Source organism: Macrobrachium nipponense, chromosome 41 (assembly GCF_015104395.2).
Source record: "Macrobrachium nipponense isolate FS-2020 chromosome 41, ASM1510439v2, whole genome shotgun sequence".
Taxonomy (NCBI): domain Eukaryota; kingdom Metazoa; phylum Arthropoda; class Malacostraca; order Decapoda; family Palaemonidae; genus Macrobrachium; species Macrobrachium nipponense.
This window is the reverse complement of record NC_061102.1, coordinates 25,737,465-25,753,161: the sequence shown is the minus strand read 5'-3', so window position 1 is coordinate 25,753,161 and position 15,697 is coordinate 25,737,465. Positions and strand designations below refer to the sequence as shown.

Genomic DNA, 15,697 nt, shown 5'->3' with positions numbered 1-15,697 from the left:
TCTGGAATGACTGTGGCTGCCATTTTTGTGGCTTGGAAAGCTGCCCACATTTATTTACAGTGCTAACTGGCATGAGGTCCAGGACTTTGTCCCATTTGCCAACGTAGGCTATGACACTGCTGGTTCCCTAATCTCTGCCACCGAGTGCCCATTTACATGTTCTCGAAACTTGCAATGCTAAGCATATTTGCATTTCCATAAACAGAAGCATTTCCAGAGGGTGGTGGTATGCAACATAACTCCCTTTAACAAGTTTCTGTGATCTAGCTACTATGACAGACCCTTCCAGACTCAATGATAAAAGGTGAAAATGTGGATCCTGGAGAGCAAACCACTGTTGCTACAGCTGCCACTGCAGCAACTGAAGGTGACAACAAGTGACACTTGACAACTGAGCAGGTTCTTGTAGAGTAATTGTATATCTACCTACCTGAGATTGCTCATACTTTATTTGCTACTGGGAATGAGATAAGACTTATGCCAGTTGATCCCAATGGCTAGCAAACAACCCTACTCCAAAGATGTTCCCTAGAGAAACCAGGACTAAGCAATTGTTCACTTATCACAACAGGATGAGAATATGATTTGAATGGACAAAAAAAAAAAAAAAAAAAAACGAAGTCACCAGTTCAAAGCATAAGGCCTTGAAATGGAAGACAGTCTGGTTGTAGATAAAGTGGAGGTACTTCCAAAACTCCTGACAAATAGGTACATATTTGAAATTATGCAGATTTTACACAGTCTAGGAAGACATTTCCATACTGGCTTCTTTGTGCTCAGACAAGGGATGAATGGGTTTGTAGGACTCGGAGAAAAGCTAGCACTCCTAGGAGGTCTAGATCCTGGTGCAGGTGGAAGAGAAATGGCAGTTAGTGATTGGAAGAAGCCACGATTATGCAATATTGCTAGAGGAGTGTTGCCCAACAAGCAACCCTGGGATATACTGATATGGAAACAAAACCACCAGATACAGATACTAGGAGAAGCAAATAATTGCACACAAAGATGATGCAAGGAAATAATGGTAAAAAGTTACTAATCCACACCGAAGAATTCAACAAGCACACAGGGAGGAGGGAGCAAACTACCTTGTTAACAAGATTCAATGGCCACTCCACTTTAGCCATAAGATACTTCTGGTATAAAAGGTGATGGGTGTTTACCTGTTTAAACAGGGTAATTATAAAAGAGAGAAAGAACTAGAAAGAACTAGTCTGGCTATGTCCTTTGCATAACCCCTTACAAGGATAGTAAAATGTCAGCAAGGAAGAGTTGGAGGAATCATTTCTACTTAAATGGGAGCTTGAACTACACTATCCAATGGAGACATGAGTTCTGAAAGAAAATGTAGATTCTGATAACTTGTTATTCTATGATATTAAGGTTATTATACCTGGAACATGGTAGGCAAATGAAGCAGTTGTAGAAATGTGTAGTCGGGAAAACTGATTTGGATATCAAAGAAGGAGACTGTGGTTATGTGCAAGTGATGAGATTCAACCAATGGGAAAAGCAGGAGCTATAGAAGTACCAGTAGGGAGAGCAATAAAATCGTGAAAATGCCACATGAAAACCTAGCACAAAGCCCAAAAAAATCACATGCCAGAAGTGTGGAGAGAACTCATTCTCTAATACTGTAAAGATAATTGGAATATGGTAGGTTGTCTTCTAATGCTATTTTTAAACCAGATCCAGCTTGCTCTTTGAGATTTCCCCCAACATAAAGAGGAACAGTTTGTGTTGTGTATGAACAAACAGTAATCTTGTACAGCAAATACCATGGATGATCTTACTAGCAGGGTGGACTGTGTATAAATACATATTTCTTTAAGTGATTGTTTAGTGTACAATACACCAATTTTCTTCAATTAGTGGCACACTTATGCAATCTATATAGAAATGTGGCATTCTCAATGTGATAGACAGTACATCATAATTTTCATATCCAATCTATAAAAATGTGGCATTCTCAATGTGAAAGACAGTACATCATAATTTTATCTGATTTTTATTAGTCTTAATCACTTGACCCAATGGTATCTGATTAACGGCAGAACCCAATTCAGAAAAACAACCATTAAAAAGGTAGTATTGTGTAATAAAAATTTCAGCCAACAATGATCAATAAAAAAAATTGACTGAATTCCAACTAATGAATACTATAACCTGAAAGAAAAACAACTAGTGTGAAAACTGGCTAAAATTCTCAACATAAGTATTGGTAAGATAATCTTTATCCCAATTAGGATAGAATGTCAAATTATAAATGAAAAAATTCAGATGTCAACTATTTTTTGGTTGTTCAGTATTACAGCTATCAACATTTGAAGTGAAATGAAGTAAAAAAGTGTGTTTAATAACAAACAAAACTTAAGATTTTGAATTCTTAAATGGGACACGAAAGGGTTTCCAAGTTTTTGGGGAGGGGTTATTATAAGTCATGCCTGTCAAAGGAGAAGGTGTTCCATACTGAGCTAGAGCTTTCAGCTTACTGCGTATTTCTCTTGATCTTTCTGTCCTTCTGTTAATATTTGGTGTCCCAATACTGGCTGAACCTGAAGTTTGATGAATGTTATTTGCTGCTGGAGAATAGGCATGAGTGCTGATGCTTTCTTCAATCTGAAGGCAATTGCTTGTGACAATGCCATCAGTAGAAGAGATACTGCATTCATCTGGGAATCCATCAAGTTTCATGTTTGCCTTGGATGTAAGTGCCTTTACATCCTGCAAGTGTATACATATTTGTCAGCTAAATTACTTAAAATTTAAAAAACTTTATTTACAAAAACCAACAATACCAACTGTTATAAAACAATGGACAAAACAGTATTAGTTGATTATATACATATTAGATAATTGGATATGGAACTTCCTTAATTGCCTTCAAAAATCACTCACCAATACATTTTAGTTGTTAACAGTTTTCAACTGTCTAAATAAATATCACACAGAACCACAAATCATAAAAAGAATTGTCCAAGAGAGTTATGGACTGTTTTTGACAGTATTGTGCATAAACATTTCTAAAAATATTGATGGTATAAAACAATGTTTAGATTGGTTCAGGGACAATTTTGATAGTCACTTTTACGACACTGTAAATGAAAAACTTATAAAAAAAGTAAGTTAATGAATGATTTTTGCATTGGATAAAGTCTGATATATGGTATTTTGGGCCATTTTACGATAAATAAACATATTTAGAAAGTTTTTAATCAGTTTATATTTTTCATAACAAACCTGAGGTCTTAACATTAGGATAAATATCTAGCGCCAGCTGGAAATCTGGTAAAATTAATTAAAAGAAACTTGTGTGATCCAGGGACTATTGGCATCTGTACCTGGTCACGGGGTATTGGTAGTTCCCACAATGTTCTAGGCATCCCATGACCTACCAGTTATTCTTCCAACCCAGTTGAGGTGGGTCTAGAGGGGTGGTTCGAGGTGGGCCTTTATATGTTAAGACCTCATGTTTGTTAATTATGAAAAATACAAATAAGATTAAAAATTATATTGTTAAGATACAATAAAGTTTGTTCATACTTACCTGGCAGATATATATATAGCTGTATTCTCTGAAGTCCGACAGAATTTCTAAAAACTTTCGACACACGTAGTGGGAGTAGGGTGGTTAGTACCCATTCCTGCCGCTGGGAGGCGGGTATCAGGAACCATTCCCATTTTCTATCAGATTTCTATCTCCACTGTCTCCTGAGGGGAGGTGGGTGGGTACTTTAAATATATATATCTGCCAGGTAAGTATGAACAAACTTTATTGTATCTTAACAATATCATTTTGTTCATGAAACTTACCTGTCAGATATATATATAGCTGAATCCCACCTTTGGCGGTGGGAGACAGAAAAGGATTTTAGGAAACATATACATGTAGATGATTGACATCTTGGTTCCTTACCTGTTAGCATAGCTGACTTCGTGATTACTGTCACCCAAGCCTTCATCTGCTTCACTAGAGTTACCAACAAGGTAGAGACCTGTGTAGTTGGTGCGCTCTAGATGATCTGTCAACGGGGACGTGACCACAATGTGACTAGACCATGACCATACTTTTGAGGGCAACGAGGCAAAACCACCACCTAAGTTTGCCTAACAAAATACTCCCACATAAAAAGGCTAATAGAAGGGAAGTCCGCATTCGGCGGCCGACCCTACAACCATAAACAAAAACAAAGACTAAAACTCACCTACCCTTTTTCTATGGGAAAGGATGAGTGCTACCTCCTGCCCCCAAAATAGTGCGCGACATTTGGCCCAGAGATAACAGTTTTCTACGTCGTTCTCACCTCCCGTAGGTAGTGCGAGGCGAACACCGAGTTACTCCTCCAAAAAGTGGCACTCAAAATGTCTTTGAGGGCCATATTTTTCTGGAAGGCTATCGAGGTCGAAATAGCCCTCACTTCGTGAGCGTTAACTCTCAACATCCCAAAGTCACTATCCTTGCAAGATGAGTGAGCCTCCTTTATGGTGTTCCTTAAAAGAATGCCAGTGCATTCTTGGACATGGGCATATCTGGTCTCTCGACGAACACAAAGTTCTCCGCAGAACCTCTACAATTCCTTGTTCTCCGAAGGTATTCTCTTAAAGCCCTGACGGACACAGGACTCTTTCTGGCTCTTGACCAATGATCTCTGCCATACCCTTGATCTCGAACGCCTTAGGCCAAGGGTTGGAGGGGTTCTCATTCTTAGCTAGAAACGTCATTCCCAAAGAGCAGACCGCATTATGCCCTTTGAAGCCGACGTGCTTACTAATAGCTTGTATCTCGCTAACTCTCTTCGCCGTTGCCAGAGCAGTTAGGAATACAGTCTTCTTCGTCAAGTCTCGCAAAGACGCAGTGTGAAGAGGTTCAAAGCGCCGACATTAAAAACTTCAGGACCGTGTCTAAGTTCCAAGAAGGCAACTTAGGTAGAGGCACCTTGGTGGTCTCAAAAGATCTCAATAGATCATGGAGATCTTTGTTATTAGCTAGGTCTAGACCTCTATGGCGAAAAACCACAGATAAAACACTTCTGTAGCCCTTAATGGTCGACACTGCAAGCTTCAAATCTCGTCTGAGATAAAGTAGGAAGTCGGCGATCTGGCTCACAGAGGTCGTGGTAGAGGAAACTCCTTTCTTCTTACACCAGCTCCTAAAAGCTGCCCACTTCGATTGGGTTACACTTCGATTGGTACACCGCGATTGGTGATGGTCTCCTCGCGGTGGCGATAGCTTTAGCCACAGGTTTCGAAAAACCTCTCGCTCTGGCCAGCTTCTGGATAGTCTGAACGCAGTCAGACTCAGAGCGGAGAGGCTTTTGTGGTACCTCTCGAAGTGGGGCTGTTTGAGTAGATCTCTCCTTAAAGGAAGAGATCTCGGACAATCTACCAGGAAGGACATCACCTCTGTGAACCAGTCCGCTGCGGGCCAAAAGGGGGCGATTAACGTCAACCTCGTCCCTTCCGAAGCTGCGAACTTTCTCATCACTTCTCCCAGAATCTTGAAGGGGGGAAATGCGTAGAGATCTAGACCCGTCCAATCCCATAATAGGGCGTCTACTGCTACTGCTCCCGGATCGAGAACCGGGGAGCAGTAAAGAGGAAGTCTCGCTGTTCTTGATGTCGCGAAAATGTCCACCAAAGGACATCCCCAAAGACCCCACAGCTCCTGGCATACGTCCTGATGGAGGGTCCACTCTGTCGGCAGCAATTGTCCTTGTCGACTGAGGAGATCCGCTACGGTACGGTTCTCTACTCCGGCAATGAACCTTGTTAAGATCGTGACTTCTCTCGCCTTCGCCCAAAGAAGAATCTCTTTCGCTAGAGCGAACAGGAGCGAGAGTGCGTTCCTCACTTGCTTCTTAAGATGACAGGGTGTGGTGTTGTCTGAGTTGACTTGGACTACGCGACGGGAGACTTTGCCTTGAAAGAACCGGAGCGCTAACTGAACCGCTGACAGTTCTTTGAAGTTGATATGCCAGGCTACCTGTTCCCCTCTCCAGGTGCCTGACACTTCCTCCCCCCCTGGTGTTGCTCCCCACCCCGTGGATGACGTGTCGGAGAACAACACTAGGTCGGGGTTCCGAAGCTTGAGGGACATGCCCTCTGACCGCTTCAACAGATCGAGCCACCATCTTAGATGACTCTTTACCTCTTCTGAGACGGTCAAAATCATGTCGAGGTTGTCCTTGTCTGTCCAGCTGTCTGACAGGAAGAACTGAAGAAGTCGGAGGTGTAGCCTCCCCAGGGAAACAAACTTCTCCAGCAAGGAAATGGTCCCCAGCAGACTCATCCATTCCCTCACCGAGCATGAGTCCTTCCCTAGAAAGGCTGACACTTTTTCTATGCCTTGTTGCTGACGTTCCTGGGACGGAAAAGCCCGAAGCCACTGAATTCATCTGAATCCCCAGATACACGTGGACTGTGTTGGGGTCAGATGTGACTTTTCGAAGTTCACCAGAAGTTTCAAGGACGCAGCTAAAGACAGTGTTGTTTGCAGGTCCTTCAGGCACCGGGTCTGCGAAGAGGCTCGTATGAGCCAGTCGTCCAGCTAGAGCGAGATCCTGATGTTGGAAAGATGAAGCCACCTCGCCACATTCTTCATTAAGATGGTGAACACAAATGGGGCCGTACTCAGTCCGAAACAAAGAGCCCTGAACTGAAATACCTTTCCTTTCAGGACGAACCGAAGGTACTTCATTGATTGGGGATGTATCGGGACGTGAAAGTAGGCGTCCTGAAGGTCGAGTGATACCATCCAATCTCCAGGTCTTAAGGCCCCCCAGAACTGGACTGAGGGTGTCTCCATCTTGACCTCTGCTTCTCTATAAAGCGGTTCAGATGACTTACGTCCAAGACCGGCCGCCACCCTCCCGACTGTTTCGGAACTAGAAACAATCTCTTGTAAAATCCTAGCGTTGCCAGGTCTAAGACCTGTTCCACTGCTCGCTTCTCGAGCATCTGCTCGAGCAGGTCGAAAAGTATCTTCTGCTTTTCTCGAGGATATGACGGGGACAAGTCCCTGGGAGTGGAAGTCAGTGGGGGCGACTTTACGAAAGGGATTTTGTACCCCTTCTCTATGATGTTGAGAGACCAGGTGTCTGCCTCTCTCTCTCTCCAGGCTTCTACAAACAACTGCAGCCTGGCTCCTACCGGCGACTGAAGGACGGATCTCTCACTTCTTGCCCCTAGACTTAGCCGGGGCTCTACCTCTAGGAAGACTTCTTCCTCGGGGTGAAGATCTAGCTGAAGTTCCTCCACGAAAGGGCTTCTGCTTTCTAATAGATTGGCCTCCTGAAGACGTGGAAGGGCCAGTAGGACGACGCGACGACTGAGCCAAAAGGTTTTGAGTGGCTTTTTCTTGAAGGCTTACTGCCAGATCCTTCACCATAGCCTGGGGGAAGAGATGGCTCGAAAAAGGCGCATACAAAAGCTCTGCTCTCTGTGAGGGAGAGACAGATTTAGCTGCAAAATTGCAATAAAGCGATCTCTTCTTCAAAACGCCTGCTGAAAAATGAGAGGCTAACTCCTCCGAGCCATCCCTGACGGCCTTGTCCATGCATGACAATACACTGGACAGCTCCCCGAGGCTAATCGAATCTGGCTTACGAGACTGGTTGTCTAACACTCCCAGACACCAGTCTAAGAAGTTGAAGACTTCTAAGGACCTGAAAAGGCCCTTCAAAAGATAATCCAGTTCTGAAGTCGTCCACGAAACTTTAGCTGAAGCTAAGAGAGATCTTCCTCTCTCCTACAGGCATCCACAACACTGGCCAAAATCTCCATGCGCCAAAGTAGGAACCTTCAGTCCCAACTCTTCACCAGTTTCGTACCACATCCCTGCCTTACAGCTAAGTCTAGACGGAGGCAGGGCGAAAGTGGTCCTTCCTTGTGCTTTCCTAGATTTCATCCAGGTGTTAACCTTACGGAAAGCCCTCTTGGTAGATAGCGAAGTCTTCATTTTAACAAAACCAGGCGTCTTGCTTGCTTTCGACGAAGAAAACTGCGAGGGAGGAGAAGGCGGAGCAGAAGGAAGGAAGGAAGGTATCCCCGAACGAATCACGGAGAAGCCGAGCCAAGACTTGGTAGTCCGAAGAAGCAGACGTCGAAGGCTGTTCTCTGTCAACATCTTCAGAAGAACAGCTTAATTCCCCTTCTTCCTTACCAGAGTGAAACCCCGAAGGAAGAGGCAAAAGTCCTTTCGCTCCGAGTCTCATATCCGAACGATGTCGAGAAGAAGTGGGGAGCGGACCCGAAACGGAATCCTTCACAGTCACAGGGTCAGAAACTAAAGCTTGAGGTGAACGTGATGTTGCACGAAGTCGTGAAGCGTCAGCAAGAGACTCGGGAAAAGCGTCCGAGTGAGAGCGAGCTTCCACGTTCGAGCGCCAAAGCAATCTTACGAACTCCTCTAGAAGCGTCCAGCGGAGCGTCCATCGTAGCGTCCAGCGAAGCGTCCAAACAAGCGTCGAGCGAAGTGTCCCTCCGAACGTCCCGCGAAGCGTCCCTACGAACGTCCCGCATAGATTCAGGTCCTGCATCCTGACGAGCGTCACGTTGAGCGTCGACACGAGCAGGTCGACGAGGAGCAGAAAAGGAAGATGCTCTTTCCTTACTACGAGTCCGTCCAACAGGTACAACATCGTTGTCCGCAAAAGCGTTGAGATCGGAATGCCGATCGTCCTCTCGCCGAGAAGAGAGGGGAGAGCGATGAGACCTCTCTCTCTCCAAGGGAGCAAGAGTCAAATGACGTCTACCGCCACCTCTAGACGAACACTGGGGAGAAGAACGAAGTCTAGAGGGCGAAACACCAGGAGACGGGGAAGAACGAGGAGAAGGCGGAGGAGACTGTCTGGTCCTTTTGATCGGCAGTCTGTCGTCCTTCCTGCGACGAGGAACCGTCTCCTTCTGCTTAAGCAAAGCATCCAGTTGACGTTGCATAGCGAGGATGATCTCAGTCTGAGAAGTCTCCTTACGAGGAGAAGAACTGTGCCTGTGAGAAGGCAAGGGGCAAGGGGACGCCTTCTTCCTTCTCACAGGAAAAGCCCTGGCTCTAGAGCGACTGGGGCGCTCGAAGGCGTCATCGTCAGATGACGTCCTAGTCTTCTTCTGGGGCGGAAAAGGAACGCTTTCCGGAGAAGACTGCCAATCAAACAGAGCATGACGTGAAGCGTCTTGATCTTGGAAGGTCCTCTTCAGAGGCCGCGAATCCGGACGAGATTCCCACCCCTTGCGTGGGGAGGACGCGTCGGAGGACGAAAAACAATCCTTAAGGAGGCGTGCTCGAGCACGCTCCTTAGCAGCCTGGGAAGCGTCTACAGGAACTGCTGAAGGGACGTCAGATCGGTGGGGGATCCCCGTAACCCTCCTTCGGCCTTCGACATGCCCTCTCCCTGAGTCCTGGGACTCCGGCAGAGGTCCCAGCCTAGAGGCGCTATAGGGCCGATCTGACGCCCCCTCCACTTCACTAGGGGCACTATCACTGCACTTAGCACTTTGCCTGTTTTCAAGGGCAAGAACTTTGGATTCAAGCGTCTTCAACGAATCCAAAATAAGCGAAAGGGCATTACCCTCCGCAGACACCACTTGAGGGCCCGAAGGCAACACTACGGGGTTAGGAGTTACAAACTCTACAGGAGGGTTAGAAGGGATTACATTAATACCCTGTCTGCTACCCGATTTACTCCTGGAGGAAGACCTCCTGATCCTGTCACGCTCTAATTTATTAACGTAGGATTCATACGTCTTCCATTGCAAATCAGTTAAACTTTCGCATTCAGTGCAGCGAAAATCATACATACACACTTGTCCCCTACAACCTTTACATTCTGTGTGAGGATCAACCAAAGCCTTTGGTAGCCTCACCTTACATTCATCCTTCATACATACCCTGGCGCTAGCCGAACTAGACCCAGACATCTTATTTAAGGAAAAAAACCAAGCCAAAATCAAAACAATCCACAGTCAACGTATGCCTAGCTATCGATCCAATATCAAAAAACCAAAAAGTCAAGAGGATACTCAAGCAATAACAGTTTTTCCAAAATCCTGAGGCGGAGGTGCTGTAAACCGTTGTTTACAACACCGGCGACAGAAGAAATCTGATAGAAAATGGGAATGGTTCCTGATACCCGCCTCCCAGCGGCGGGAATGGGTACTAACCACCCTACTCCCACTACGTGTGTCGTAAGTTTTTAGAAATTCTGTCGGACTTCAGAGAATACAGCTATATATATATCTGACAGGTAAGTTTCATGAACAAAATTTGTCATTTGTTCATATATGAAACAAACCTTCAGTCTTAACATTAGGAAAGACTTACTCATTGGTGGGAGGTAAGTATCTTTGACTGACGGAGTTTGCCACTTTTAATCCATTTACGAATAACCATATTCTAAGATATGGACTACAACCTCAAAACCAAAGATATATGAGAATCTATTGGTTTCCCTCTCTGGGTGTTTTATATAATATCACAGTTTATTGTATTTACCGAAGACAGAGCTATCTGTTCACGTAAGAAAACCCACGTCTCTGTATGTGAATTTCTTATCACCCCACTCTCTTCTTGCTACCAAGAGGGGTGTGTTACTACTGAAAAGCATCCTATACTATTGATTACCTTAACAGCATGGCTGTCTCACTCACCTGTATCTAGTCTGTTCCAACTTATGATGGTATTCTCCCTCTTACTGCTCGTAAGTAAAGAAATAGATAGAAACTGTAGGAAAGAAGTGAGCCCAATCATCTCATTCATTCTACTTTCATACCTTCATCTTGACTAGACACTAACTGACCCGCCAGGGGTACTGGCTGAGCTATACTACCTATTGAGCAGCCACCACTGGACCCAAAGAAAAAGTGTCCAAGGATCTATGGGCAACCTTTTAAGTAAAAGGAAGTGAAAGTTGACTGATGGATTAGGATCTGGAAGTATGCATCCTTTAAATCTATTGTCAGCATAAAATCCTTGTCCCTGATTGCTGTTAGAACTGTCCTTGGAGTCTCTATTTGGAATCTCATTTTCCATATGAACAGAGTCAATGTCGACAGATCTACAACTGTCCTCCAATCTCCATTGAACTTGGGGACAAGGAAAATACAGCTGTAAAATCCACTTGACGGGAATGTTAATTGCTCTACAGATCCCTTCTCCATCATCTTCTTCACTACTTCTTGCAGAATAAGGAATTTCTGAGACCCATGAATGTAAGAGAGGTGCAGTAATAGTTGTTCTGCCAGGGGTGGTGTAAAGTTGCATGGGATCAGATACCCGACTCTGAGCACATCCACTAACCACTGCTTCGCTTCAAATCTCCACCACACCTTCCAATAATTTGCCAGGCATCCCCCCACTGTAGTGACTGAGTGGTGAGAGGCGCCAAGTCTATCGTCTTAAGCCTCTCCCTATGTCTCTAATACCCCTTCCTCTACTGGGTTTATTGTGAAAGGGCTGATGAGATCATTTCTTCCTTGAAGAGGAGGGTCTTGCTGACCTAGGGAAGGAATTATGTCTCACTGGTCTCTTTTGTGGTGTTTGTTGTTGTTTTACTTCCCTAGAATTAGGATGGCTTCCAGATGCTTTACTAACTGCCTGTTGGACTAATCTATTATTAGTATCCATCCTTCTTCTATCAATTGCAGCTTCTAGCATGCCTTTTGGTAACAGCAATTGCAACTCTAAAATGTCCCCATTCCGAATTGCTAATAGGGAATCCAAATCTATAGTACAATTTAACCTAACCAAAGTTGCATCCCTCCTCATCAACAGGATATTACCCCATACATTGGCACTCAAATTTGTCAAGTATGAAATTGCTTTTGAACCAGATTGAAGCAATCTGATAAACATAGTCTCATCTACTAATCTTTTGGTTGACTCTGAGGATGTAATCTTGGCTACTGATGCTGACCAAAGGTCTAACCAAGAAGCTGCCTGAAAGATAGAGAACCTGTAGACTCCGATGTAGCAGCTTCTTGATAAGTCATTGAGGGGCATTCCATCTTCACTTTATCCAAGGTTAATTCAGGTTTTAATCTCACCACATCTGGATTGATTTGTCTCTCTAGTAGTGGAACAACAGGTGTTGCATAATATTTCCTATGTCTCAGTAACAGAGGGGGGAGGAACTTGAACGATCTATTTGATATTAAAGAATTATCTCTTCTAGAAATCCATGCATTAACATTTTGTAACACAGACTCTGCATGAATTGAGCCCTGATTCTCCCCTTCATCTGCTTCCAAAACATTCTGTTCAGCTGCAGACAAAGTTACCTCACTCATATCAGCTAACATACATCCGTGTGATTCCTGGCTGTCTACTCCTTCGACTGCGGCATCTCTGATATCTGACGGCTGTTGTTGGCTCAATCTTGAATAACCATCAGGAGAACACAAATGCCTAAATCTCTCCATGCTCCTTGATCTAATGTAAGAACCCTGTCTATTCCTCAAGGATGATGGTTCCCGTACAGTAGAATGTATGTCCTCCCTGCTTCTACTATTATTCCCAACAGCCGTTGGGCTATCACTTCCCACTACCATTGGGAAAGTTGACCTTGATCTTCATCACTTCCATCGGCGTATCCAGAGGGGTAACCAACTGTATTACACCCTGGTCCCGAAATATGCATGATCGGATTGTGCGATTCCCCTTTTAGGCAGTCGCTAGTTCTCAAAAATAGATTTTCTGTCTGTGAAGTCATTCAAAGCCTGCGAGTCACGCGCTGCAAACTTATCAAATCAATTGTCTTTTCAAGTATTTAAGGGGGGGGGAGCATTTCACTGTTATCTGAGAGAAGGGGTGGGGGGAATGTGAGAGAAAGATTTCCCGCTCACCCATTAGCTAAGACGGAAGGCTCCGCTTCACACATTTGTGACGTCATAGCGCAGTGTGTATGAATTATCAGTATCATCATCATCATCATCGCCATATGTATTATTCAGATCTGTGAAGTGTATTCTGATCATCCGCATCATGTATGCATCTGCCTAGAAGTTGAGGAGGAAGACATATTTTATTGAAACTGAAAAGCTTGTCCTTAAGTTAAAGACGAAGGAAAGAGCAACTTCCATTTTGGCAGTAGTCAGCAACTTGAAATCCGTAATTGCTGAACATGAAGTAAGAATTATTTTTTTGTCTTTTTGTCTAGGTTAACCCGTTTTGACTACCTTTTGGCATTTGATTATTCATTTTTTTTCTATTGTTGAAATAGATTTTGATGAAAAAGATTAGTAAAAGTGATTAACAGAGAAGTAGATGTGTTTGAAAGAGAGAGAGAGAGAGAGAGAGAGAGGACGAGTCGGAGAGAAGAGAGAGAGAGAGCTTGAGGAGAGAGACGAGAGAGCCGAGAGAGAGAGAGAGAGAGAGAGAGAGAGAGAGAGAGAGAGAGAGAGAATCGTTCGATCTAAACTTTTCAAGAAACTGTCATTTTATGTTGAATTTCGAATTTTCATCAGTTCAAAAAGCCTTCCTTCAGCAGAAGAACTCTTCACGGAGGATGAGATAGAGGAGTTTGAAGGTTTTTTTTGCAGAGGATAGTAGAGGAAATTCCATTCGAAAGATTTTTTAAGGAAAATGACTGTATCGTACAGTACACTTGCACCCAATGGTGGCAGTGTTTACATGTGGGAGTTTTCACCATCCTGGGTGTCATTTTAAACTTTTTCAAGTTATTAAAACCTTTTTAATGTTTCATTTATCCATAAGAACAATTTCATATTAGAAAAAATTACAATATAGTACATAGAAAACATTGAAAATGGGTAGTATAAAAAAGTTTGTCTGGGTAAGTTGCCATTTGCCTTGGCCCTAAGGAATTATTCCCATAAGGTATGTGTATCAAAATCTGCGATTTTCCAGTTCTGCGAGGCCATGGATACACCAAATTCTCGCATAATTGGGGACCGCACTGTACTTGACCTTACAATGGGAGCTTCCTTCTTATTTTAAAAGGTCTTACAGGAAAAACTGGTACATGTTCTCCATTCTTTGAAGCCTGATGTCTACTCACTGTTGATTCCCTAACCAACAGTGGTGTATCCCCAAATGGCTTTCTCATCACAGTTAGCATTGTCATCCCAGCCGATTCCATTCCAGTCTGTCAAACCTTTCGGCCGTGCCGAAGTATCTAAATGGCAGCTGTCATTGTCATTACCTGTATCAGCCACTGTCTTCTTCACTTTGTTTTTGACAGGGATGTGACAGTCCTGGCTCGAAGATGAAGAGTTTAATCTTCTCTTGGCATGAGGGTCAGCCACGAAGTCCCTTATCCTTCAATGCTTGACTAGTGCATGCAGTGACGTCATTGAGTCTTGCGATGACGTTGAACTAAAAGAAAAAGAAGACGATGATTTAAGTATTTTTTTTTTATTTGTCTTTATTTATCTTCGCTTCCAAAACTTGTAACTGGAGGCAATGAGGATGTGAGAGTGGAAGTAGGCTGTGACGTCATGGTGGCCGCTATGTCAGTTTGTGATGTCGCTGATGGTGTGGGCTGTAATGTCACCATGCTTCATGGAAGACGCTGTGTGTCTATTGCTGGTATCCCTGGGTGGGCTGCCAAATTACTTCCAAAATTCTGAGTCGCTGGAAAGATTGGCGCCGCTGCCATTGCCAGTCCCCATAAACTGCAGACCAGGTGGAGGAGGGACACTCATAGTCGGAAGACCTGGAGGGAAGCATGATGTCATATAGTAGGACAACAACCCCTCCAAGGTTGGTAAGCCTGACAGGCCAACGCCGACCACATTCCTTCCATCCTCTGCGCATCGGGGATTGAAACATGGGACAAGGATGGAGATGTTCCCCCCACTTCCTGCTGGGAAAGAAGGACATAATTATGTACAAAAATTCACAAAACCCCTCCTGGTGTTTCCAATAACGAATCATCAGAAGAAACTTATGGAATAGTATGATATACTATAGCTGATACAAAAGAAGCTGAAGACGCTTAGTCATCCAAAGATGGCGGTGTCTCCTTTCTTTTGTACCGACTCTTTTCATAAAACTTCTTCCATTGTTCCACCGACCAACTGCATAAAATTGAACAAGGATTGGTAATAGTACATACATCCACTCTGCACCTAGGTACCACACATTGGGTGAGGATCCGTAGACACAGACGTTAAGAATCTTGAACAAGGAAACCCACTCACTCCAGGCCATTTTCTTTGTCTCTTGTGAGATCCTGAAGAAAGTTATGTTGGTAAAGGAAAATTCTCCATGATCTCACAACTTACTCATACCTACCAGATCACACACACACACTGACAACACCCAGAGAAAGGTGACAAAGAAAAATAGGAAAAAACAGGCAAACTAAACAAGCTTTAAAGAGATACAGAGTAATCACGTCTCCTCTTAAAGACGGTAAGAAAGTAACTGATAGGTCACGGGATGCCCAAGGCATTGTGGGAACTACCAATACCCCATGACCAGGTACAGATGCCAATAGTCCCTGGATCACACAAGTTTTTAATTAATTTTATTGGATTTCCAGCTGGCGCTAGATATTTATCCTGATGTCGAGACCGAAGGTTTGTTTCATATATGAACAAAGAATGTTTAGATTGGTTCATGGAAAACTTTGTTCATTTTTACAGCAGTGAATGACAAATTAAAAAAGAAGCATGGAAAGCTAATTTGAAAATAAAACTTACTACAAAATAATTGTTCCCTTGTATATTTTATTTTCTC

The 15,697-nt window shown here is 43.7% G+C and overlaps 1 protein-coding gene across 1 annotated transcript in view; it reads right to left on the bottom strand.

The window, feature by feature from the left end:
• Nucleotides 1-595: 595 nt before the first annotated feature.
• LOC135212621 (breast cancer type 2 susceptibility protein-like) overlaps nucleotides 596-15,697 on the bottom strand; it is a 256,947-nt gene continuing 241,845 nt past the window's right edge. Inside the window, exon 7 of the mRNA XM_064246206.1 lies at nucleotides 596-2,724. Within this exon, the coding sequence (XP_064102276.1) occupies nucleotides 2,371-2,724 (354 nt within the window). The 3' untranslated portion in view covers nucleotides 596-2,370. The remainder of the gene's footprint in view (nucleotides 2,725-15,697) is intronic.